At 42.3% G+C, this 26,519-nt stretch overlaps 2 protein-coding genes across 3 annotated transcripts; both read left to right on the top strand.

Annotated features, from left to right (window-relative positions):
• Nucleotides 1-7,486: 7,486 nt before the first annotated feature.
• hoxa4a (homeobox A4a) lies at nt 7,487-9,585 on the top strand. The gene is made up of 2 exons (XM_030063502.1): nt 7,487-7,962; nt 8,479-9,585. The coding sequence occupies exons 1-2, from the start codon at nt 7,545-7,547 to the stop codon at nt 8,814-8,816; spliced, it is 756 nt and encodes a 251-aa protein (XP_029919362.1). The 5' UTR covers nt 7,487-7,544; the 3' UTR covers nt 8,817-9,585.
• A 5,248-nt stretch (nt 9,586-14,833) lies between these two features.
• hoxa3a (homeobox A3a) lies at nt 14,834-24,798 on the top strand. Of its 2 annotated transcripts, XM_030063501.1 has the most exons (4): nt 14,834-15,219; nt 16,649-16,709; nt 20,645-21,224; nt 23,003-24,798. In XM_030063501.1, the coding sequence occupies exons 3-4, from the start codon at nt 20,762-20,764 to the stop codon at nt 23,809-23,811; spliced, it is 1,272 nt and encodes a 423-aa protein (XP_029919361.1). In that variant the 5' UTR covers nt 14,834-15,219; nt 16,649-16,709; nt 20,645-20,761; the 3' UTR covers nt 23,812-24,798. The 2 variants fall into 2 exon arrangements, with proteins under 2 accessions (XP_029919361.1, XP_029919360.1); XM_030063500.1 differs by lacking the exons at nt 14,834-15,219; nt 16,649-16,709 and adding an exon at nt 18,130-18,539.
• The last annotated feature ends 1,721 nt before the right edge of the window (nt 24,799-26,519 follow it).

Below are 26,519 nucleotides of genomic sequence, written 5' to 3'. Positions count from 1 at the left end.
AATCCATTTTTACATGTTAGATAATTATCTGTGTCTGTTTCCACCCCCACAAACTCCTAGTTGTTGTAGTTTTATTACATTGGAGGATTAACAGACCATGAGCGAGAAAGTTACCAAGGCGTGTTTAGATTTCCTTGATAAAGCTGACCTGTATAATTCAGGCCCACAGATGTACAGCTTGTTCAGTGGAGGCTGGTGTGTTATTCTTGTGATGTGGCGATACTTTTCAAAGTTTTAGATTCGTTTCTGGAAAAGTTGCAGTTGTTGTTGTGCTCGGGGCTGCGCTCCACATGTTGGCGCCCTGCGTGGCTTTAGGACAAGGCTGTAAACAGTGTCAAGTAAACACAACATGGGAACAAAAAGCAGCAGGGAGACATTTGAAAAGGAATTCCGTTTTGTGTCAGCCACGTCATTTTGTGGTTTTTAGGGGGTTGAAAAGTTCAGATGACCTCTCAGAAAAAGTCACTGTCGCTCTGTGGTGACCTCTTGTCCGATCAGGGCCGAGAGGGGAAACCAGCCATCAGCGGATCCCAAATCCCCCAAAAATCATGGACCAAAATAAACTGAAATGGGACTATTTATTTAATTATTATTTCATTTATTATTACATTTTTTTTAATTATTATTATTTTTTTCAAACTCAGAGGGCTCATGCCATTTTTCCCTGGATTGTGGAAACCTGATTTTAATGAAAAGGCAATGTGGCTCAGCGTTTTTCCTATCCTGAAGTCTGGGTTAGATATTCAAATAAATACACATATTTAAAATCACTTAGTGAAATAATTTGATTTGAGTAATTGGATCGCATCCTTAGCAACCAGGTTTCTGTCCTGCAACAATTCCGTCTTCTTTTTCCTGCTGTTACTTTTAAGTTACAAATGCTTTCTACTCTTCGCCAGCTTTGGGTAAAAATCGTCAAGTTGTTTGGGGTTTTTGTGCAGAGGCCTGCAGCGCGTATATCGTTCGGTCTGCGAAACGAAATCATTGAATCCTATTCCAAATCACGGTTTTTTATTTTACTGAACCATGTTGCAACTGTATTACTGTTGTCTGACTTTATAACATATTTCTCCTCTCTTGGCCATTTCCAGCAGTGTTGGAGGCGGATTTCATTTAAATTTAGGTCACCCCTGAAAAAAAAAAATGAAATGATATTGCATGGACAGACAACATAAAATGCACCAAAGCTGTTTTTATCTGTAGCCTATTTACAAAGTTTGAATGTTGTATTGATTGGCATTTTGCCGCACTTATACCATATTGCTGATATCCACCCGTTTTATTGCTGAACAAATGTTGCTATTGTCATGTAAAAAAGTCAGCAGGTCAACCAAACAGGGATTCGTACGCTTTGAAGTTTCATTTAATAGATATTGAACATACAACATGAAATAATCATTGTGTGGCAAGTTGAAAATGCAAATATCCGCTATCAAAAAAGTGAGAGAAAGAAGGAGATTTGAGAAGGGCCCCATGTGCGGCACGCTGCCAAGCAGAGAGAGAGAAGCGCTATAGGTTCATCTGGAGGTCAGCCACAGCACCAAGATAAATCTGCATCCTCTCAGAGCCACCAGCAGAGCTCGCTTTAGGCCAAGTTCACTGTCACCCTGCGTACAAGAGAGAGGAAAACCACTCACACAACCACAACAACACGCACACACGCGTTCACGTTAATGACACATTTACTTGGCGTTGCCTATAAGCATAATGTGAATAAATGAATTCACCGTGCTATATGGAAGGCCTGTGGTAGCATCCTGCACGGAGAGAGCAGGCTACGCAATGAGGAGAAGAGCGAGTCCAACTTAAAGTGTCGCCTCTAACAAAGACTTTTTGGCTGCTTTATAGTTGATCTAACACTAATGAATGATTTGCATATTTTACGGCCCTATTAGTCATGAGTTAGGAGCTTTTCAATTGATCTTTTCGCTCCCTCTTTGGGAAGATCGCGCAAGCCACAATTGCGTTTTTAGTGCGACTACTGGCATCTTCTCTAATTATGATATTTGTGAAAATGATCATTATAATGGCAAGAGATACGGATTGTTAAAATCAATTTTTCGTTCCAAGAGGCAGATACCTCACTGGGCTGGGACTGATGAGACCGAGATAGCGAAAGAAGAGGAGGAAAAATTGGGGTCAAAAGTTTACGCACTGAACAAGTCTCCGTCATCTGTTCACTCGGAGCTTGATGCCAGCCTTATAATAGCGATCTTGACTCTCCACACAAAAGACAGAATAGCTTTGAATTACATATGTTGCACGGTGCACTCCAGGTGAACCCTGGAAGCGCGGTGACCCCGCGTTAGGGACCGGGGGAGGGGACCCCCCACCCGTCCCCAGCCACAAGATTGAGTGGCTGGCGTTTTATTAGGGCGGTTGATTGGTGAATTTCCTTTGAATAAATTGCATTTGATATGTTTAGGGACGAGGGCAAAATTTGCATTTTCAGGATTGATACTCTCGACCCGGTCACAGGGTAATGGGAAGGCCCACAGCCCCCCAAATCGAGCCCCCGGACCCCTTAAAAAACATTTAGCCCCTCTCTTCCTGATCAGCTGAAAAGAGCTTTTAGTACAAATAAAAATGGCGCAAAATCGCTTAACTTAAGAGAAAATTAATGGGAATATTTTTTTTTGGCACAATTTTGCATCGCCCTAATATCACAATTGTAGAGCTGACGCGTTTTGTGCATTCCATTGTTTGCTGCTGCTACGTTTTTTTCCCGTTATATGTGGGGAGAAAAAAAAATCCCAATAATAGACTAAAATATTAGGATATAGGTTTTAGCCGGAAAGGCCTGTTGGATAAAGCGCAGCTAAATGAAAATTAAACCAAACTAACGCACAGAACACATGGATGCTTTTTTTTTTTTTTTTTTTTTTTTTTTGTCTTTTAACATAGTGGTTATACAAGGCCTAAAAACAGAAGTCTCGCCCAAATCGTCTATCTGCATATTCCACGGCCACATTTGTGCCCATGGTAACATAAGGATTTTTTCCCTTTATATTATTTCTAAACAAAAACCGATCAGTATTTGACCCAGCAATATCAGAATGGGTATTTCGATTTCAGCACCAGTTTACTGACAGGGCGTAACATGAAATCAGTTGAAAATGAAACGGACACTATCACACTTTGTTTAAAAAAATCTCCAAAATGCATTTTAATTAGCAGGTTTTAGAGCATGAAGGAGCCACTGTGCACCTTCCACACAGTGAGCTACATAAATCGTGCTCTGATACAGAGTTGCGTCCACAAAACGTTCAAACATTAATAGAAGATGGCACTTGCTGCATCACAAACATTTGTTTATTTACAAAGTGATAACATGACATTCTGGATAATGGAGAGTATAATGGGCCTCCTGCTGAATTCGTTCACAGAGCCCACAATGCTGCTGTTTTATTCCGGTTTGGGATCAACAGCGAACAACCTTGAAAAGCCTGTTTTGAATTCTTTTGATCCTCTAACAATGTGCAGAGTTGGAACAATCCATATCAGCTTTAAGATAAATGTTTCATATCGCGTCAAAGGGCAGAAACTTTGAACAGTCCCATTGTTTTCACATTTTTAAACAAAATATTAAGGCATTTTTAATTCTTTAACCGGCGGCCCGTCACAGCACAGTGTTTAATAATTGCATTTTGAAAATACTAGTTATATCGTCCCATGTCTGCAGGATTCCGGGCTCTCAATGCTCTCAGTGCCAAGTGTCCCACAGAGGAATGAAGGTGTCTATACACTTTCTGTTTTTGTATATGTCACCTGCCATCTGTGATTTTAGCCGATGTATTAGACCTGCATTACGCCTTGTACCCAAATGAATCAGTATAAATTGAAATAAATTTTGGAATTGTAAGCTCAGTAAATCTGGCTTGTTCAGGTATGTGTTTCATACTTGCTTTGTTAGGGGACAAGCATGCGAGACGCATTGAAACGTTTTAATATCAGTGTTACTTACATCAAAATCTTACCATAGTGTCATAACACGGTGTGTTTTGTTATTTGAAACTAAAACCCATTTTGAATGCAGAGTGATCTTTTTTTATTCTGCTGCCATGGTTCCGTATAGACAAAAGACCTTGTGAGAGCCATCTGCAATCTGTCACTATCGTCACAGCACTTCTCTGATAATCTAAATTTACAGTAAACTGTCAGCATGATAGATATTGGTTAAATAGACCTTCACTTCACAGTATATCCTCTCCTAAGGAACACCGTGCTCCAGCTGTAAGCTTATTTGGTCCTAAAAATAAAATCTAATACAATCCTTTTACGATTTTTTTGCTCACATCAGGCACTATATGAGAGTCCTTTCAATTTTGCGGAGAATTGCTTTGGCAGTGCAAGCTGTTTTCACTTAATAGACCTAATTCTTTCCAAATGCTGCTTTTAAACTCATTGTTGAATTGGATTGGATGATTATTATCCTATTATGTTTTGGTATTGTTCAAGAGATTCCTAGAGGGTTTATTGTATTCAAATGTAGCCTCATACCCTTGCAGGCCTGGAATAGATAATAGAGGTATTACCAGGACTGTTATCTAAAACACCACGGGCCGCCCCTGCGCTCCTCTCTTGCACTGCATCAGATCCGTGTGCTTTAATGGTAGTATATGTTTTAATAAAGTTATTCAGAGCTGAACAATTTCAAAAACGCTGTCTATAGCAACAAGTAGAATGACCTGCAAAAAATAGATAGCCGTCATTCACGCAAGGATAACTTGCAGTAAGTGGATAATAGCCGAGCTGACCTGGCCCATATTTATACAGGATCTATATATTATACATTGGCAGTAGACTGTAAATTTAGATATCATGTGAAGTCGTCTTACCGCGGACATTATGTTGACATATTGCCTCTCAGGTGGTCTCTTGGCCATAAGGATACAGTGGATAAATGGCGGAAAGTACATCCACTGCCATTCTCAATGAGTTAGATGCGAGATAGACGAGGGATACCCAGTCTGCCTTACAACAACTGTTGATTGAGTTGAGATGAAAGGCAAAAATGCAGATTCAGCTGATGAGCAAAAGCTGCAACCTAGCTGCCTCTTGTTGAGTCGAAGAAGAATCCACCTGTAATAGCCGTCTGCATCAACATATCAAAAAGGTACACGATATTATATGTATATATATATATATATATATATATATATATATATATATATATATATATATAATTATATAGCATATTCCTACCATAAGTCCATCTGCAAGACTCTATTCCCAGAGCTCTATAGCTGCAGAAATCGGCCCTCTGGTCATGGGCCTACACATTTTAACTTTGGAGTGCACGTCGACGTCTGATTATTTTTCAGATGGATTTAGGTGTTTTACACAAGTTTTTTTTTTTCATCCTCTTGGGACCCTCCTGGGTGCCGACCCGTGCTGAGTGCTCTCCCATCTCCCCAGAGTTGAACAGACCCCCGCAAAACTGAAGTCCAAGTCCGGGGTGAACCTCAGGTCACTGCGTCTAACAGATATGAAAATGTCGCCTCTTTGGAGAAGGGCACGCCTTGTTGTTTAACAAAGACTGTCAATGGGCAAGATTAATCAGAAACAAAATGGAAACGGTGTCACTTTGGGGTCAGGCAGAAGTTATCTCTGTTTAGGGGAGCGAATAGAATCGGGGAGGCGAAAAAAAGAAAAAAAGAAAAGAAAAGGGGGAAAAGAAAGCTTTCAATATTTCCGAAGTTTGGCCTCTTGTTTCCCGATGCACAGGCCTTGTTGACGTGGACAGTGGGGAACAGCTTTGTGTATAGGGCTGCTGCTGTTTGAGGGGACACATACAGTGTCCCGCCTCGGTCATGGAGAAGAAACAGGACCTGGACATGGTGGCTGAGAGCGAGAAATACGGTCAGATGCTGTTATATTTACCTCAGAGGTTTAGAGTGCTGTTTAATTATTTTGTAAATGTTCAATATTTGTGCAATGTTGGAGCCTCAGCAAGGTCGTCTCTGAATTTGTATATCAGATTGCAGTGAATTGCCATACGCTATTTTCATTATCTACATGTTATCCAAATTATTATTATTATTATTATTATTATTATTATTGATGTTGATGTGGTTGTTAGAATTATTATTATCAATATTATTCTTTATGCCTGGGGATATTTGTGTCTTGAAACTTTTAGCCTCCTTCCTCCTCTAATGGGGAAAGGCTATTATCATTTTTCCATCTGATCCCAGTGCTGCAAATCTGAGCCTGGCTTGTTTACAGTAATCTAGTACCGTAGGAAGCACACGCGTGTTTCTCCAAACCAACACATAGCAGATATGACTGCGAATGCTGGAAAGTTTTTTTTTTTTTTTTTTTTTTTTTCCTAGTACAGATTTATATATATATATATATATATATATATATATATATATATATATATATATATATATATATATATATATATCATTCCATAATAATTCTGTATTACAGAGGTGTGTGTTTCTCAGATGAGGCTGTTGCTGCTGTGCAGAGTAAATCCACCTGATACCTCTTTGCTGTAAAAACCCTGCCTTGGTTAAAAAGCACACGCTTTTTGTTGGCTAATTTGGGAGAGGATGCTGCAAGTGTTTATTCAGGTTTTTATGGGCTTTTGAACAGCTCACCGATGATAACTGACAGTCTAAGAGCACGATCCACACCCTCTTATGTTTAATATTATGACAGGGAAATTGCTGCCCCAAAACAGTGGAAAATGTTTGATTATGTTTTGGAAAACTGGGTTAAGAAGAGGTGTTGAATATTTCTGAAGAATGAAATTAATAATCAAGGTCCTGACGCACAAACACAGCCGCGCAGTGTCAGTGGAGAGGGTTTTCTCCAAGTCCTATATTTATTTTGATCAGGTGTTGATTGGGTTTTAATTGATGCACTAAATCAAACCATAAAGTCGTATGACTTTTCACAAGCTATTGACTTGCAGATTTGCACACTGAGTCCGCGGAGTAGCGTGGTCCTCAGTGCTGGGTCACTATGGCCTAACACTTTGTTTTTCGATTCATTTAAAAAGCCTAATGCACCACACAAGAATGCATACTGTTATTTTGTCAGTTTTCTCTGCCTGTTATTTGCTCGTGTGCACCTCTAGCATTCACAGTGAGACCCAGAAACCAGCATTTATCACTGGCCATCAGAAAGAGTCTTTTATTTCTGGAATATCTATAATTTTTAGGGTTTGGTTTTTATTTTTTCCATTTTTTCCTCTGTTTTTCAGAGGATGTTGGTTTTGCTGTTGGATAGCCTCGCCCACCTAAGTTTGGTCCCATGCAGTAAACAAGTTAGCTGATTGTGTTTGCTTTATATTCTGTGATTTAATAAGGAAAACACAAACGTAAGCCAGTCCAAGCGGTGTTGGTGGTGCCAGTGCCATGCTTTCCATTGGTTCCTGTTTACATGATGCCCACAGGACACGCGGTGATTGGTGGCGCTTCACACGTGACCAGACAACTTTGTACATTTGACAGGGAGTAGGAGGGTTTTGTGGAGATCAGAAAAACGACAGCGCGATAAAAATTAGTATTGTTGCACTTCACAAATTAATGACCATGAGTTCCTACTTGATAAACTCCAACTATATCGAGCCTTCCTTTCCTCCATGCGACGAATATCAGCAGAGCGGATACATCCCCAACCCCGGTGATTACTACGAGCGGCCAAAAGACACGGGCTTCCCCCATCACGACGAGGCATCCTATCCGAGGTCAAACTACACAGAACCGGGCTACGATTACGGTAATGTCCCCGCCACTGGGCTCGATGATTTCGGCGATGGGCATCACGCACAGCCCCAGCCCGTCCCACAGAGCCACGGTCCTCGCCTCAACACGGCTCCAGATAGTGGCGCAGGGGCCAATACCAGCAAAGACTGCAGCCTCGCCAATGAGGCATATCCCGGCGTACCGAAGGGCAAGGAGCCGGTGGTCTATCCCTGGATGAAAAAGGTCCACGTTAGCACCGGTGAGTTATCGTCACGGTTAAATAGCAGAACCACTGAGAAACAACCACTGGAACACACACAAGCCCATTGAGGCAGCACTAGTAGCAGCCCTTACAACAGCAATTTACGACTATCGAGCAGCAGGGTCGGTAATTAAGGACCCTCGTAAATTTTATTGCCTGTGTTCGTCTGTCGGGGCCATGTGCCTTTGTTGCTTTTTAACCCAAACTACCTCCACGGCTGGAGCCGAGCCAAACTGTAATATCCAACCCCGCTGTTTTGTTAATCATTTCTAAGCTTGATCTGTCCCTGGATGCGAGTGCCTGTACACTCGGCATCTCCACATTAAGGTCATGTCCGTAAACAGAAACGAGAGAGAGAATAACAGAAGCAGAGCGACAGTAATTCTCCCCAAACGGAGAGATGCCTTTATAGTTTTACAGTCTGTTAATGTGTCCAGAGGTTTCGGATTTAACGCTACCAGCCTGCATGTAACACCTGCTTGCTTGCCTGTGTATGGCTTTTCCCCCCTTTAGTCAGTGCTGGTTACAATGGAGGAGTGCCCAAGAGGTCCCGCACTGCCTACACCCGCCAGCAGGCTCTGGAGCTGGAGAAGGAGTTCCACTTCAACCGGTACCTGACCCGGCGCAGACGGGTGGAGATTGCCCACACCATGTGTCTGTCCGAGCGCCAGGTCAAGATCTGGTTTCAAAACCGGAGGATGAAGTGGAAGAAGGACCACAAGCTGCCCAACACCAAGATCCGCTCCTCCAGCTCGGCCTCGTCCACCACCTCGGGGGCCCAACAGCAGCAGCAGCAGCAGATCAAAACAGGCCAGCAGCTTGTCCCCACGCCGTGCACCGCCGGCCTATAGTGCATGAACCCCTCAAAAAAAAAAGAAAAAGAAAAAAGAACCCCAACCCAGACTGAGAATGGCACATAACACAAGTGGAATTTGGTGGACCTGTTCTCCAGTATTTTACACATGGTGTTATCCCCCTGCCTCTGCCATTGGGCCCCTGTCACATCCTCCATATTCCTTTTTTCTTCTTTTCGTCCTCGCCCTCTTCATATAAGCTTGAAATTCACCTCTAATTGCCAAGGTGACAACTGAAGTGTATATGTATTTGTTTATTATTATCAGAGAAGGATAACGCACATTCAGACGTAGGACTTGGATCATAATGTATCATTACAGTAAAAATGAAATGAGGTGAAAGTAAGTGGGAACACATTTTTCTATGTCCTCTATGATTTTTTTTTATTATTATTGTCGCTCATGGAAAGTTCTAATATACTTGAAAGATATTTAGCGAAGCTCTAGATGCCTGTTAGAAAGCAGTCCGCCGTTTTGGAGTAGGGCATCATTCAGAGTAACAATGTAGTTTGTGTGTTTGAGTGGGTCGATTTACTGTTGAATGTAGTCCAGGTGACTTTCACATCTAATGTACATAGACAAATCATAGCGAAGGCACAATAAGGAAAGCATTTCGTCAAGTAGCAATTCTATTTGTTGGTGTTGTAAACTAGTTTAATTTGTGCTAGTGCGTCCCATGTTGTGCTGTGTTCTAAACTGTGAATATTTGTATGTGTTGTCTAAATAATGACGGCTGTAATGTAGGCTAGTATAGACCCAAGCTGTTCGTGTGAAATAAATATGTACTTCACTTATGTGGCTGACATGGCTTTGGCTATTGTGGCATTTAGTGGTGACTTTGAGTTCAGCAGTTATCTGTTGCAGCCGTGCGTAAAACACAACATGCCTGCTGCATTTAAATATGTTTTTGTTTGACTTCCTAATTTGGGAATTGCAGTTTCAGATTCGAATATTTTGCTTTCATTTTTGATCTTCCGTTTTTACAAAATAGGCTCTGCATTGGTTTTAAACATGTCTTTGAAAACTTTGAATCAGTCATGCAGTGTTTTGAGATGGCGTGCGTAAACATATTTTTGCGCGCATCTGGAAAATTCAGTGCATCATAATTTCAAAATAATTATTACGAAATTGCTACTTTATTTAAAAACAGTGGGAAACCAGTTGCTTCGTATTTTGTGCTACGTGCAGTGATGGCCGACTTAATTCAGAGGCGCAGCACTATTCAGGCGTTCTCCTCTTTTCTCAAAATAAGATTTATATGAACAGAAACAGCTCCACAAATGTTTCCAAAAAAGTTGTGGATGTGTGATCTATTCAGATCTAAGTCTGCTCAAAGAGATACATGTGGTAACTGCCTGTATAATCCCGTGGGTAAAACTGAATGCACATAGTACTGTTTCCACTCTGCTACGTTTTTTTAAATGCTCAGTTGACTTTATAGCCTTATCCATCAAATATTTATCTCTTTTTAAGCCCATGAATGTCATGCGCTCTTTTGTGGACGAAATTGATGTGTGGTGTGGTAGAAGATATAGGAGGCTGATATCAGCTGCTGGATTTAAGTGTTACAGTTTTTCCTTCTGACATGGAGTTCAGACCAAATGCAAAATGTTAAATGTATTCGACCACACGTACTGTTTTCACTTGCCATTATAAGGAAATCTCAGTCTCCCCGAACCGCAGTGCACCAGTGTGTGAGTGTTGGTCACTACCTGCTACATCCAAACAATAGAGAGTTCAACCAGAGGACACGGCCTGCTCTGGCCAATCACCGACTCGCAGCACTTCTTGTGACCCCTGACCTTACGACACACACAATGTTCAGACCATACATCAGTGTTAAGACCTCCGTGAGCTTTTTCTTCTCATTTTCGATTCACTCATATGGACGACGCGGAAACCAAAACGGTGCATAAGGTGTGAATCGGAGCCGGGAATTCACCCGAATTAGTCTTTGAGACAGCGTTCCTGCTATTTGTCACAGAAACACCGCTGTCAGGCCGTGTGTGGAAAGCGCAAATATGAGGGGAAACATGCTACTATTATGCATGTCAGATTCCTTTTCAGTGTTGTGTGCACCAGGACGCTCTAGTCTTTACGTTTGCCCTGCTCAAAACTACATTACTGTTATTTAGACTAACAATGGAATAATAAAACGTCTTTAAAATAATTTTGTCATGGATCAGATGCACGAGGCACCAGTCTACATGGTAAAACTCATAGACTGACACACATCTTAGACTTCTTTTTGGAGACGCTTTACATGATTATGACTCAGTTTCCATTGCATTGCACATTTGTTTACTAAGGCATTTTGTTAACAAATTAAAAAGTAGAATGAACTTGCTTTTTTATTGTTGTGTAAATGCTGTAAGTACGCTTTGCATGCTTTGGGCCTTTAACCCAGTGCAGCACTTGCAAGCATGGAAGTTGTGCAGAAGATGGCGTTGGGGCTGATTGGCACCGATTTTACGCAGCCTCTCAAGAAGTCGAACTAGTTAAATTACAGATTTCAACTCATTTGATACACGAATAGAGGTCACTTCCAGTGTACTGAAATTTTAATTTGCCTATCCACGTGACTTGTTGAATAATGAATGCCCTCGGGTCAGAAATAGATATGAAATTCTGCCGTATTTTCATTTGAAGTCATCCTCAGCAGGGTGCGAGTCACATCTTGTCTCCCCTGACAAAATCCTGTCCGATCCGTGGTGGACACCGATCGTCATGACTTGTGAGTATAGATCTGGTTGTTTTTATGCTCAGTGGGAGTTTTGAAATAGAATGGCCTAAAATCTGTACAGTCTCGTGGTCTTTGGTAGCATAAGCTACGAGATCGTCCAGCATGTGGTCCGCTTATAAGTGACTGTTTCACCAGCTAGATCCTTAGATCTGTGGACTTTCCTGGGGTCCCTAAACCCAATGTTTATCATCGAGCTCAAGTACTCAGATTTGTCGGCTGGACATTATATCAAGCTAATTTTTGGTGATATTTTACATTAATTTTGTAAGTTGGCGTTTCGCCTGAAACATGCCTTAGCCACAGCCTATATCATGGGATGTGTATGTAAACTATTCACTGAAGAACTGCAAAGTTTTCCTAATGCCAGCAGCTTTACTTTTCCAAACGCCCTACAGCATCTCCATAAAGAACCAAATATAACTGATGGCAGAATTTTTTTTTTTTTTTATGTATATATATATATATTTTTTTAGACTTAAATAATCGTTCAGGATCGCTAAGATGACCGTGATACCCCGGTCCTGACTGCAGAGCCAAGCTGGGACAAAGATAGAGGGCGTACATATTAGCAGTGGCTGAAACTTTTCAAAGTGTAAAGCCTAGAAATCCAATCCCTTAAATTGGGCGTGAATTAAACAGAAACACCACCAACTTGCTTTTATATTGGCTGGAGACGGACAGGGGTACTTCAAATCACCTTGTGATTTAAAGGTGGTGAGAAATCTTTAACCTGTGTTTTTTTTAATGCATTTTTATGCGACAGAAGGAATGCTTCTACACGCCATTTTGATTAATCTCGATGTTCTTTTGCTTTCATTGTGTGTACAGATGAGTGTGAAACGTATTAAAAATGCCATAACCTATGCAAAGAGTTTTCAGAGGCCCTTTGTGCTTCGCTGAAAGTTGTCAGGACAACTGGACAGACTGAAAAGGCCTTTATGAGAGCGGACACAAAGACCAATTTAGACAAAGGTTAAATATTAACAAAGTCCTCAGGATATTCATCAAATGAATATATTATTATTATCATTATTGTTATTATTATTATTATTATTATTATTATTGTCTTAGTTTTGCTGTTGTTGTTATGGCTACTGGGTCTGTTTTTGCACTTACCTTGAAACTTGAATGTTAACGGGCAGGCACTGCAGATTATTAGCAACAAGGTGCAAGAATGCCACAGCCTGAATATGTTTTGGGAATATTTTCTAGCACAGAAAAATAAACGAGCGAGTTCAACATGAAAATTCAACTTCAGTGCTTTATTACAACCACTCATAAGCAAACAATCCCGCAGTTTGCCGACTGAGGAGTCCCAAAGCTGCTCTGCATTCGGAGAATGGGCTCTCAGTCAGCTTAAGGCGTTGAATTTCGCATTAGCCTTGATGTTGGCCGGTGTAAACCTTGGAGAAAGAGTTATCTTCGGCTGAGTGTATCGGTAACCCAAGCCTGGCTGTTAAGAGCTCCGAGTGTCAACATTGTGGGGAGATATGGACCGCTGTCTGGCCAACATCCAGAGGTCTGCGCCTCTAACTCCTCCTCGCTGACAGTGACAAGAAGCCTCAATTTGTGTAAATAGCCAGCTCTGCAAAAACAATTGAGATATAAAACACAGTAAGTTGTATAACATGTTTATGCAAAAAGCAACTTTCTGAAAAGTGCAAAAAAGTAAAAATGTAGGCTATAGGTTGCAAGCTGAGGCCCGTCGGTATCTATCTTCTCCTTGTTTTTGAAACCAAAATAACTTCACACTCCAGTCTCTTTGCCTCTGCCCGGGTCAGGGAAAAGTTCAGGTGCGGCGGCGAAAGGCAGCGTGGGAGTGAGGCTCTGTTTTCTATCCATGGTCAGGGCGAGCCTTGCATACGATCCTGGTGGCTTTGTTGCTTACCTAAAGACAAATATAAGAACAGTGCAAATAAAAATAAATCAAAAATAAAAACGTAAGACAAAGCGCAAAACCAACATTCTAGTTAACAAAACACCAGCAGCGTTTAAATAAACCCCATTCATTCACTAATTATATGACTTAAAGCCGTGCGTAAAAGTCACCTCTTAAACCTCATCACTGCTAAATGAAGCTTTGTCCTCTTGTCCTTAATGTTAGACACGTCTTGAAGTTGAATTGATAACAGCTTTAGGTCTGCTCCTGCTCATAGCGTTTAAAAGTTTACCGCTCAAGTTGTCGCTTGAGAAGACAAAGGCTGGTGTGGGAGTGGGATGCTGTCCATGTCCGCCCCGAGTGATTAATAGTTGTGGTGGGATTTTCCACGCCCGCTACTCGGTGTTGATGGAAAACAAGCGCCAAACGGTGCCGAGGACAGAGAGGCTCATCCGGCCAAGATTTTTGTTAATACCTGGGGTGGCAGAGGCCAACACATTTCTTGACAGCATAATTGGGAGTTGCATTTTTAAGATAGTTGAATTGTTTATAACTGCTATACTGTTTTAGTGGTGCTGATAATTTATCACAGTAGGCGCTACTTCTTATTTTTTTTAAACCATATTTTCCTCTATCCGCATAAACACAAAAAATCGCCCTCTGCGCAAAACTATAATTTCCAGCATCACTCAAGTGGTCACAGGAAACGAGTAAGCGCATGCAGGTCAAACGGGGGTCCATGTACTGATCAGCAGGGTCGAGGACCCACGCTTTGGTAGCCTCATCTCCACTTTCCGCTCACCGTTGACTGACATAAGCTACAGGCACGCCTCACGACCACCAGGACGCACACCTTCCCTAGGATAGGACAGGTAGCATATGACGTTTTATTCCTATTTAGCCGCCAGCATGCAGGCTATTGATGATAGAGCAAGAGGCTGACTAAGTGGTACTACAACCCAGCTCTGGGATAGAGGGCGGGGGGCGACACTGAGTTCCCCGTAGCACACCCAGTAGTCTTGGCTGTGCTGTAAATCTCAGAGAAAGAAGAGGTCGACTGGAGTGTTGAGTAATCATAATGCCATCTTTAAATGGTATTTTCGAGGGAAAGCCTTCTCCATCTCACATAGTGCGAATTGTCACACCGGAGTGCCAAACATTCTGCCCTTAGCATGGCTCAGAGCCGTGGCTGCACTTGAAACTCAGCATAATACAGCAGGATTAGCGCTAAAGCTCACTTAGGCACTAATAGGCACCAAATATATGGCACTTTAAAACTGACAGAGCAGCCTTTTCCTCTGAATGGGCGACATGTGGAAAAGCTGCTTCTCTGCAAGAGACTTGCTCCTCTGCCAGATACATTGCAGTGTCATGTACCGCTCTTTTTTCTCCTTCCAAACTGATCCGTTTCTCCTCAGGGGCAATGACTGCCTCCATTAATGATTCACGGGCTCAAATAAAAGGGATTTAAGTTGACGTTGCGTCACGTGAGCGGGGCGCATAATACTGCGCTGTGTTATGGCACGGGGAAGAAAACCGGAGCCCCGGTCTAGCCATATGATGCTGATTATATGCGGGTTACCCCCACTTTCCGTGAGGGGAGTCCGGGCTTTGTAGTTTTTTATCGAAGGGAGAAAAAGAAAGAGGGAGAGAGGCAGACACAGAGAGAGAGGATCCCGGTTTTGTGGATGGTATTATACTCCTGTCACGGACGGATATGTTTTTCCACGCGGACAGAGTCAGAGCCCATGCTTTGGGAGGATGGATTTTATTTTGAGGTATTTCCGCCGATTGTTCATTACTGTCGTGAGTTATTGCCGCACAAGGCAGAGGTCAGTAAAAAGATTGCAGGGTTTTTGGCCGGGCAAGAAAATAGAGCGATAATAAGAAGCTATCAATATTCACCTAGGTGTAGATATTTTAAATTCATCATAGGAGATACACTTAACCAGGCGAAACATAAATAGGCCTTCTAAATTTACAACACAGCATCTACCATTTCAAAATTTGGCTGAGCGCTCCCTTAAGATACACACATGTAATTGCTTCATGTTGTGCTTCCAGTAGGCTGTGCTAAACATTATAATCAACCCATACACAGTTTCATTTTCGAATTACAACAAGACAGCACGTATTAATATATTTCTTTTTTTTCATCTCATATTTGGCAGGATGGTAACCCTCTGAGACAATAGGCCTATGTACCGTTTGTAAATAAACGAGGCCATTTAAATATTGTCTGACAACAAAAACCCAAACAGAGCAGGTGAAAGCGGCTGCTCCAAGGTGCAACGCCTGTCCTATAAAATGCACCAGTTTGTGTCTTTACATGGGTTTCTACGGGTAAATGATAAATCAAGCTGAGCTCCATAAAAAGTAAGGGAAAGCAGTGGGGTTGTGTCGCTCCGCCAGGGAAACGAGGATATAATGGAAGACGGAGTGCCATCCAGGACCGCGCGGCCGCGCTGAGGTCACGGCGCTCCTGCTTGATTTATGGGCACGGGGACTTAGGGAAGCCGGTGCGCGAGAGCTAATGACTATTCGATCCGTTTCCCGAGAAAATACACACCATCCAGTGGAGAGACAACAATCATGTTATTTGCATAGGCCTATGTTGTATTATTAGTGCTATTAGGCATGCGGTATTTGGTTGTGGTGTTGTTTTTGTCGGTGTAGAATGCGTGTACACTGGCCTTTATTTAGACTTATTGTTTATTAGTTGTAGAAAGGCTTGTGTTTTCTCAGCATGGATACATTTTTGTTGTCCCTTTGTTAAAATATCTCAAGAATTATTTTTCTTTTTCTTTTTTTTCTTTCCTTTTTTGATGGATACTTTGAAGCCACCAAGATTTAAATACTAAGACGTAATAGACGGGCCTGGATCATTTTGTGTGAAATATTAATTCTGGCCTCAAAAAGACTACGCCTATTTTCAAGACAATAGTATCGAATTTGACTAGATTTGGATTATATGCCACGTGTTTTATTATTGCGCCAAATAAGCATTTAGGGCCTGGGCCATTACGCATAATAAGGCTAACAACAACAGTAATAATAATAATCGTGTGATCTGCCTGTGTCTTTGTCTATTGCTATGGGGCTCATCTATTTTAAAATAAAATGCATAATAAAATTAGTACATAAGGCATGAAAAGTTTATAATATTTTCAGTGAAAACTGGGAAATTTATTTTAGTTTCCATTGCAGAATTCCAACGAAGTAAACCCAGGCCATCGCACGGTCTTCGAGACACTCTGTTCTGCCTTCGGTAAGTCCATATATCTTTATTGATTTGCGTTATGAAAGCTTGATGGTCATATCCTTATTCAATTTCTAATAAGTACCACGCACGCCCACTAAGGCGCTCACAAGGATAGACAAGCAGCCTATGGCTTGTACATTTCCTTGTAGCAGCAATATGAAGAGCCCGAGAGCAATAATTCCTTCTCCTCCACTTGTCTTTGTGGTGTAATTTGTCACTATAAAAGTGACGAGGGGAATCGCACCTCTTGGAACGGTGCCTTACTCCTTTCAAAAACCACTTTCAGTGAAAACCATCTGCCTGTCCCACACTATAGTTTACTGCACTGAAGTTTTGAACAGGATTTTCTTTTCTCAACATTTCTGATTTTTTTGGCCACATTGTTTGGGCCTTATTACGCACGGCCACGCGACCACCAACTCACTGACATTTAACCCTCTAGTCAGGGCCAAATTAAAGAGAAACTTGAATCAGCATTTTAGCACAACACAAAGGAGTAAATAATTATACAATGTGTCTACTTTGGTTTGGAAAAGAAAAAGCAACGTTGGCTAAAAAAATCCTCACGCGTGAATTTTTGGCCCACTCACCCTCCCACGCCGTCCGTGCGTTCTACCTTTCTAATTGTGTCGTTGAATCTGCGTCCCAGAGCCTCAAACCAGCAGAGAAGCTGCTCTGGACGTGTTTACAGCCTGGAGAAGCGAGAGGACATAAATCTTTTTTTCTCTTTTGGCTGCAAAAGACAACATTACCATGCAGAGGGATTCCCCCTGCTGTCGGCTCTCTTCTCCTCTGCTCCTCGCTGCATGTCCTGTGCTCGCCTTTTGGTGATGAAACTTCTTTCCATTTTTCTCACCCAGCTCCTGGTGGGGGTTTTCCCTTGGTATACATCTAACAAGACTGATCCAAGTTTTTTTCCATAGCTAATAAATTTCATAGTGTCTTCGTTGGCTAAGGGGCCATACAGACAGTCTGTAACAATTGGCGGAATATTTGAGGCTAAAATGAATACGAATTACCCGCTGTAGTATCAGAGTTTGAAGAAAATCGTGGATGAAAAAAAGAAGACAAAGAAAAATGCAGGTTAATGATTAAGCCGAGGATAGAAGCCCTTTATGCCTCATGCAAATGCGAATGCACCGTGGTGAGCGGCTGCTTATCCCATTGTTTTCTCCTCACTCCATCATAACAGCTAGAAATAATTCCTGTAAGAACGTGGAGTAAATAATAACAAATGATTTAGAAAACGTTTGGTATGGGCTTCCTTGCTGTTTGCAACGATATTTTTTTTCTACACACACTACCTCATTTGGTGGGGGGAGGAGGAGAGGCAGCCACTTGATTTGAACTGGCTTTCCAAGGCGCTACTTCATTTGCATAATTTTTCTTGTCTATGGTGACGCTCTGGTTCGGGGGAGTTCACTGGTGTCTGCAAGGTACTGGTGAAGGATCACATAGTCCAGCATAGCCCCGACTGGGTTTAATATTGCTATGAAGCCCTGGCCATTGCTCTATAGCATGTGATAAGTTCAATCGTGAGGCCAGATAGCTCTTATCTTGCTGACCCGACCGCTCACGCCTGCTTTCGTAATCTCGGTTTACCCATCCACGTCGAATAGGAAAAAAAGAAAAGGAAAAAAGGAAAGGGGTTTCTCTCGGCTCTTCCCTTTTTTTGTTGTGGCTGCTAATGCCTGCTGTATGGCAGGGCGCAGTCTGCTGCTGCCTCACCCAGCCAGCTCTGCCTTTAAACTTTTCTCTGGATTACTGCTTTGATCGATTTCGTCGCTGAATGAGAAAATATTGCTTGGTGCTCTGCATTCGTCGTCAGAGGATAAGGTAAGCAGGCCAGAAATAGGCTCCCTCGGTTGTAAATGGCGGAGTTTGTGTGTCGTGCGGTGATTTATCACCGTATGACTTAGATCTCGGTTCAGGAAGAGTTCACACACACAGTCAGGCAGCCAGATTTCTCTAACGTGGAGCAGAAGGCAGAGCAGAGAGCTCAAGTCTGTCTTTTGTCTCTCTTTCTATACCATTTGTAACTATCGCACTACCTCCGCTGGAAATCCACCAAAAAGCTTTCTGATATCTTTCCCAGATCATCATTCGAATAGCAGATGTAGTGAGGAGATCCTCTTTCACTCTGTGGTTTTCTGAGCTGAGTGGGTCTGATTTTGTACAGATTTGCCTGTCGTTATGCGCCGCTGCACAAGAACGGAGCTATTCAAATTTTATCCTCTTTTTTATTGTTCATTTTATGATCATTCATGCTATCCGCAGGTCTCGTAACAAACTAGATCTGGTGTCTGGGAAATAAATATGACACATTTAGCCTCTAACTGTGCAGTAATCAGATAGTTATTGCTGGTCAGACTTAGGAGAGGACCTATGACCTTCTAACAGTTTGAGCAGGTGAATTTTCAAGTCGAAATAGACATTTTATTTAGTCATAGTTTTTACTTATTTATTTATGTATTTATTTATTTATTTTTGGTCAATATTTGTTTGTAATTAGTATGCCGGCCACACATCTAATACACTAACTAAAACTACACTAAGTTTCAGTCATATAAGCAACATTTTCATTTCTTATAGACGCAACCAATGCTCAATATATATCGCGGCTTTACATGATTTTTAACTTTAATTTTAATTCATTACTATTAGGCCTATTCATTATTTTTTAATAATATTACTTGGTCCAGGAGGCTGTAATCCTATTATCCTATCCTACCACTGACTATTGTTAAAAAAGCCCTTAATGCATGTTTTATTTTTAAAGGTATAGGCTTAGGTCAATATATTAAATTCTAATGCAGTATTATTTCAGTGGCAGTGACATAATATGAAAGATTTCCTAAAAATGACCCGTACATCTATGTTGATTATGCTTGATAGTTTCCTCAATAATCTTTCAGTGGCTGTGATCCCCATGGTTACCTGAGTGAATTATGGTAGTGGTTTAGCAGCAGGCTAGCTGTGCATCCCGGGTCTCTGTCCGCCTGAGTACCGGGCTTGGCTGCTCACCGGGCCGCTCATTCCGAGCAGGCCGTCCCGGCCCACTGACCCCCATATATCACAGCGACGGGCCGCCGCGCAGACAGCACCGACAGCAGCCATTATTATGGGCCTGCAAGGAAAAGTTCACATCGTGGTCATGGAGATGCACGGATGCCCGCCCGGTTTTTCAGGTTTCCTTGTGGCCCTTCCATTTATCTTGCAGCACACATGCAAAAAGAAAAAGAAAAGAAAAAAAGGAAAAGGGAGAATGCGGTTGTTTATGCTTTGCGCCAGGTGGCCGGAGAAGCACAGCGCATTGAGCTCTATCCTGTTACTGATGGTGAAGATTTTTTTGACCAGTAGTGAGAAACAAAAATACAGAATCAGTGCAGCCACAAGGGTATGTTTTCACCTGATGGATTGGAAATAAGTATGTTGAAACCCCTGAATAATAACGATAATAATAATAATAATAATAATAATAATAATAATAATAATAATAATAATAATAATAATAATAAAAAGCAACCTATATCACAGACATAAATTATTTGCCTATTTGCCCATAGTTTCTATTTTTCTTTGTTAGCCTAGAGCACAGTATCCAACAGATGTATTGTTATGAAAGCGCAATATTAATACAGTTTAGTGGTTAGTAGGCTACCAGACGAAAAATACTATGTGAGCTCTTGTTAGCCCCCATTTCTGATGTGGCAATCTGAAATGCCATTGAAAACGCTTATTTTTTGATGTTGTTTGGCGCAGATGGTAATACAAGGTTAGTGCGTGCCTTTGTGGCCCGTGTAAGCCATAAGGTAAACGGTAATAGTCTCCAGAACTGTTGGCCCTATCTTGCCTCCATAGTCTCCCGTGTCAGGCCTGTATTGAAAAGTAAGATGGATCGCCACCATTTCTTCTCCTCACAGTGCTTCTTGTAACCCTAGGTTCACCCGAGGAGGCCATTGGCGGAGAGGCGTCACGTGACCACGGGGTGCCAATGTTATTCTACAAGGGTGTCAAGACCCTGTCAGTTTCTGAAATAAATATTGGGAAACGGCGAGATGCAAAAGGCAACCTACTACGACAGCTCCGCAATTTACAGTGGCTACCCGTATCAAAGCGCAAATGGTTTCAGTTATGATGCCAATCAGGTCCAATATCCCCGGGCCTCTCATGTGGAAAGTGAGTACCATCGACCTGCCTGCTCCCTGCAGTCTCCTGACGGCTCCGTGGCCCTGCAGAAGCCGGGGGAGATGGCGGAGAGCTGCGACAGGACCACAGCCATTCAGGCGGCGCAGTCCACAGTTCATCCCGAAAGCAATCAACCGCAGGTGCCGGTGTCAGGCCCACCCCCTCCTCCACAATCACCCGGTGCTATCAGCCAAAACACGAGCAACGGGGCCAGCCAGCCCAGTGCTAAGAATGGTTCCCCGACGTCCACAACTCGCAGCAAGCAGATCTTCCCCTGGATGAAGGAATCCCGTCAGAACACCAAGCAGAAACCCGCCAGTAGCTCCAGCTCAGGTACACACACACACACACACACACACACACACACACACACACACACACACACACACACACACACAAATTTATAGCCCATGACCCTGTATTCATAATCAGTATAAAGAATATAGACAACATCGACATGTCTTTGTTGTGACCAATAAACTGCGTTTTTGTGTGCAATTACTGATGTAGGCTAAATATTACATTCTAGCCAATTTTAACCGATATACCTTACACTACACAGGGCAGGATCCCACCATTTGTTGTCCTCATGCCCTGCAGCTGACCTGTCCCTACAGTAAACACGCATCTCCTCTGATCACACAGTGTTCCCTGTGAGACAACAAACAAACACGCACAACAGTTGTCTCAGTCTGTCCCGCTGTTTTGATTAGAGGAAAACTTGCTGGGTGGAGGCGGTGGTTGTTTACCATAGAACCAACCTAAAGCTCGGAGATGTTCACATTCCCATGGCCTTCTCATTCCTGATTTTTTTTTTCCTTTCCTCCCCAAAATTCAGGCCTGTTATGCGGTGGGTGGGTTTCTAATGTACTTTCTAATGTACTGAAAATGAAAAGCAGTGGGGCGCCATTCATTCCCTCCATGCGCCAGTTCAATCTCATCAGTCGTGATGATCATGGTAGCGCTGGAAGACTTTGCAAATTCTGTGTTCGTGGCAATTTTGCGTTCGTTTTTGATTATTTACCCTCTAAGGTGCTAATATTTGTGGAAAGCCTTGCACGCACCTCTCCTACAGTCTGATGATGGTCTTTATATGATGGCATATGTAACTGTGTACACATGCAGCATGCCCTTTAATGTGCCAAAATCCCTTTACTTTACCTGCCACTACTACTTTACCAGCCATTTGCAAGCATTTTAAAATTAGATTCATAAATAATCTTGTAATAATCATAGTAATAATCAGTAATTGCCCCTGTAAAAAACTTACATGACTTTTCCCTGTGTAAGCTCTCTTTCCATTTCAGAAACAGCCTAATGGTTAGGTTATGTCATGCTGCATTCCTTTTACTCTGGGTTAAGGCGACTGGTAGTGAAATTTATTAAGTGCTGGCCGTCTGCCACAGCGGTAAGTAGACCAACACCTTGCTGTTCTGCAGCCAAGCCCCAGCCTTTTGGAAGAGAATGCTTATCAGTTGAGGGCAAGGCGAGCTGCTTTATACACCCGGAGGAATACATAATGCTTGTGTATGCATTATGCGTGAGCTACCGTGTGACTACGGAGAGAGATGAGGGTCAAAATGCTTTAGTCGGAAATTTGAGGTTACCTGGTTTTACATTAGGCACTGACCTCTCTGGTTATAGTTTTTTCTTTGCTTTGCAGTTAGAGTAGCGCGCATTCAGGCTCACTCTCCATACATTGATTGTTAATTGTTTTATGGCACCCTGATGATAACCTCTGTGCTGTGCAGGAGGGAGCAGATTTATCAAAATCTTGAGATGTTGCAACACACACAAAGATAGAGAGAGAGAGAGAGAGAGAGAGAGAGAGAGAGAGAGAGAGAGAGAGAGAGAGAGAGAGAGAGAGAGAGAGAGAGAGAGAGAGAGAGAGAGAGTCAATGATAAAGCCTTTATTTGAGTAGTCGAGCAGGGCATATTTATCTAGTAAACTATTCTCTCTCTATCCACCCCTCCCCCTCTCTGGTGGGGGAGATTTGTTATCAGCTGTGTGCATGTTGTCACCCTCTCTCTCTCTCTCTCTCTCTCTCTCTCTCTCTCTCTCTGGAATAGATTACTAATTGACATGCTCCTCTTCTTCTCCTCCCTGACAGTGGAGAGTTGCCCCGGAGACAAGAGCCCTCCGGGGTCAGCAGCATCGAAGAGGGCCCGGACAGCTTACACCAGCGCCCAGCTCGTGGAGCTGGAGAAGGAGTTCCACTTTAATCGGTACCTCTGTCGGCCCCGGAGAGTAGAGATGGCCAACCTGCTCAACCTCACAGAGAGGCAGATCAAAATTTGGTTCCAGAACCGCAGGATGAAGTACAAGAAGGATCAGAAAGGCGTCGGGATGATGCCTTCCCCCGGTGGGCAGTCCCCTCGGAGTCCAGTGGGGCCGGCCTCCGGTGGCGGTGGAGGAGGAGGGGGAGGAGGTGGCGGAGGATACCTCAACTCTATGCATTCTCTTGTAAACAGTGTACCTTATGAATCCCAGTCGCCGACGTCTTACAATAAACCCCATCAAAATGCATACGGTATGGCCACGTCATATCCCCCTCCTTTGAACAGCTCCCTCAACAACTGCCCGCCCTCCCAGAAGAGGTATCCTGGGACCGACTCGGCCACGCCCGAGTATGACGCGCATCCTCTCCAAGGCAATGGCAACTACGGGACGCACATGCAGGGCAGCCCCGTTTATGTCGGCGGTGGCTACATCGACTCCATGCCCAGTTCTGGGGCCTCCGTTTTCGGTCTGACCCACCTCCCGCACCCGCCGTCCGCAAACATGGACTACAATGGAGCAATCACAATGGGCAACAGTCACCATCACGGAGTGTGTGATCCGACCCCGACGTACACAGACCTAACGCCGCACTACTCTCAGGGAAGAATCCAGGAAGCGCCCAAACTGACGCATCTGTAGCGGTGGCGCAGCCCGGATCACTCCGCCCATTGTCTTGTCCACCTCCAGACACATTACTGCTTTGTTTCTGCGCCTCCTCATGGCTTCCACCTTCCCTCTGCTTTTGTTTATGTTTTCTATAGTTTGATGTGTGAAGTAGCGTAGGAAAAATAATCACTACTTGCTTGAATTTTTCTCTATTTGCTCGTGTCATTGTCCCACAAAGACCTTTATCTGGGCTATAGGACGTCAAGCGCGGGAGGGGGGAGGGGAGGGGGGCACATTATATGCATAGGCCTATTTAATCTTTTTTTTTTTTTTTTTTTTTTTTTTTTTTCTTGTTTTGACATCGAAAATCAAACAGGGTATTATGAACAAATCTTATGGTATTGTTTTGTTAATGTGAATTTGTCCGTCTTTTATTTATCCGCATTTGAAGAACTGTGTTTTGCATTTTGTTTGCACTTGAAAGGATCCTCAAGAGCCACGAGTTGGAGTTATGAGGGAAATACATTTTCAGAAGCAGGGTCTTGAGCTTACACGCAGCCTCCCTTGCTTGTGTTGTTCTGTTGGACTTAATGTTATTTATTTTGTTCGGTGCAAATATAAGAGTCCTTTAGTATTATTTGACATCCCTGCGCTCTTTGTGTGGGAAGAAGGGCGGTGGAAATTAGCGTCTCGGCCCTTTCCAGCCCATAATTGTAGTCTGCATAAGCTCCTCAGCAGGACACTGCTATATGTTGCTATTATGGTTTCCTTTTTTTCTTCTTCTTCTTCGAGGAGGTGTTTTATTTTCTCAACGAATGTAAAATCAATCAATCATGCAATAAGGGTGGAAAGAAGGACACACGTTACCAGTTTCTTTATTGAAGAAAAAAGAAACAGATATCATTTTTTTTTCAATGTCATACATTCCATGCTGCTCCAGTTCGAAGAAAGAAATAAATGAATTGAAATATAATTACAGTATATCCTTCGGTTTTAATTTTGACGCATCCCAGAAACATTAAACATTATCACAAAGATACATTTATAAAACAATCGAATAAATAAGTTAAATAATAGTGACCTCAGAAACAATACTGTTATTTAAAGAGACATTGTCCATGATACTATTCAACTATCAGGTCCATAATACAGTAATAATAATAATAATAATAAAGGTAATTTGTATTAATTAGAGATGATGAAAATAAAAAAGCTTTTTTTTCCCAATAAACAATGGATGACAGATGTTAAAATAAACCAGCTTTTGGTTAGTGCATATTTTTAAAAATGCAGCATCTATAACAATAATTAATGGTATACAACTTCCAAGGAAGCGGCTGAAAATAACGTCAAATATTGAATAAAAGCTACTTCATTTTTCCCCCATTCTCTCCATTCGACATGAAGGAAACTCTCGGGTGGCCCACTCCCCTCCTCTCGTCTGCGTGGGCACATCCATAATAATAAAAATGTCACCCAGGCCCTTCTGGAGAATCTGCAAGAAGACAACAAGCTAAATGAGAAATCGTTGGAAAAATAATTCCCTGATATATTCAGTCAGTCAAAAGCGGTCAGAAAGAATACAGGCTCCCACTACAATCATAACGGAGCTTATTTGCCTCATTTTTCTATATATTTACAGATGCCAACGTAAAGCCAGTTGAACATGAATGCTGCTCAGTCGAAATTAAACATCACAGCAAAACAAATTAGCGCTGACGAGCTGAAAATATTGAGCGTTTGTGTACATGCTATGAAGGTTGTACAGAAATTAGCCTACTTTTTTTTTTTTTTTTTTTTTTTTTTTTTTTTTTTGGTAATTTCCTTCCAGGTATATACAATAAGCACTCAGCATTTCTGTGATTTTGTGGTATATATTCAGGCAGAGGTAAAGAAAAAAAAATGTCTTTTGTTTTTGTATATTTTTTTTTACCTGGTTTGACACACGCACACACACACACACACACACACACACACACACACACACACACAAAATGAAGATAATTGTTTCCCTATGACATGCTCACATTTTTACCTCTTACACTATTCATCAAATTAGCAAGAGGCTTTTATGTTATGTTTACTTTCCATGCTAATCTTATACCGGTGTAACAGCAATATAATCTGATAACAGTGATTTTGCACCAAGAAATTGTTTTCAGCTGAATATGATTGATATTACAGGGCACGAACATTACTAGCCCTGACATATGGTTAGCAGGGGAACCTAGAACAATTGAACCATGGTGTGTCAGTGTAAAAAAAAAAAAAAGGCTGATGTACTGAGCAATTCTGGATCCAACACACTTTCTCTCTTGCACACGCGCGCGCCTGCCCGCCCGCGCATACACAGCAAGACACTGATTTGACCCATATGTGGCATACACAGGTAGCACATAAATAACGTTTTGGCTGCAATGGAAGATTTGTATTTCTTTCATTGCGTTTCCATCCGTGGGAAAGTGTTTCTAAATCAATCCTGCTGTAAAGAGAGGTGTGGAGGACAGGCTGGGGTCCACTAAATGCCGCCACCCACTCCTTCTCTTGCACACAAAGCCTGTGCGTAATTCCAAAAAAGCCATCCATCTCTTTCCTAGCAACTCTGTCGTTTAACGCACAGTTTGGTGCGCACAGAAAACCAGCTTGCACACTAAAACGAAAAATAATTTCGTCATGTAAACCACTCCAACGCAAAGACTGAGAAAAGCCCGGTGGATGAAACGCCGCTTTGCCCTACTCAC

Source organism: Myripristis murdjan, chromosome 11 (assembly GCF_902150065.1).
Source record: "Myripristis murdjan chromosome 11, fMyrMur1.1, whole genome shotgun sequence".
Taxonomy (NCBI): Eukaryota; Metazoa; Chordata; class Actinopteri; order Holocentriformes; family Holocentridae; genus Myripristis; species Myripristis murdjan.
This window is presented reverse-complemented; position numbering and strand designations above follow the sequence as displayed.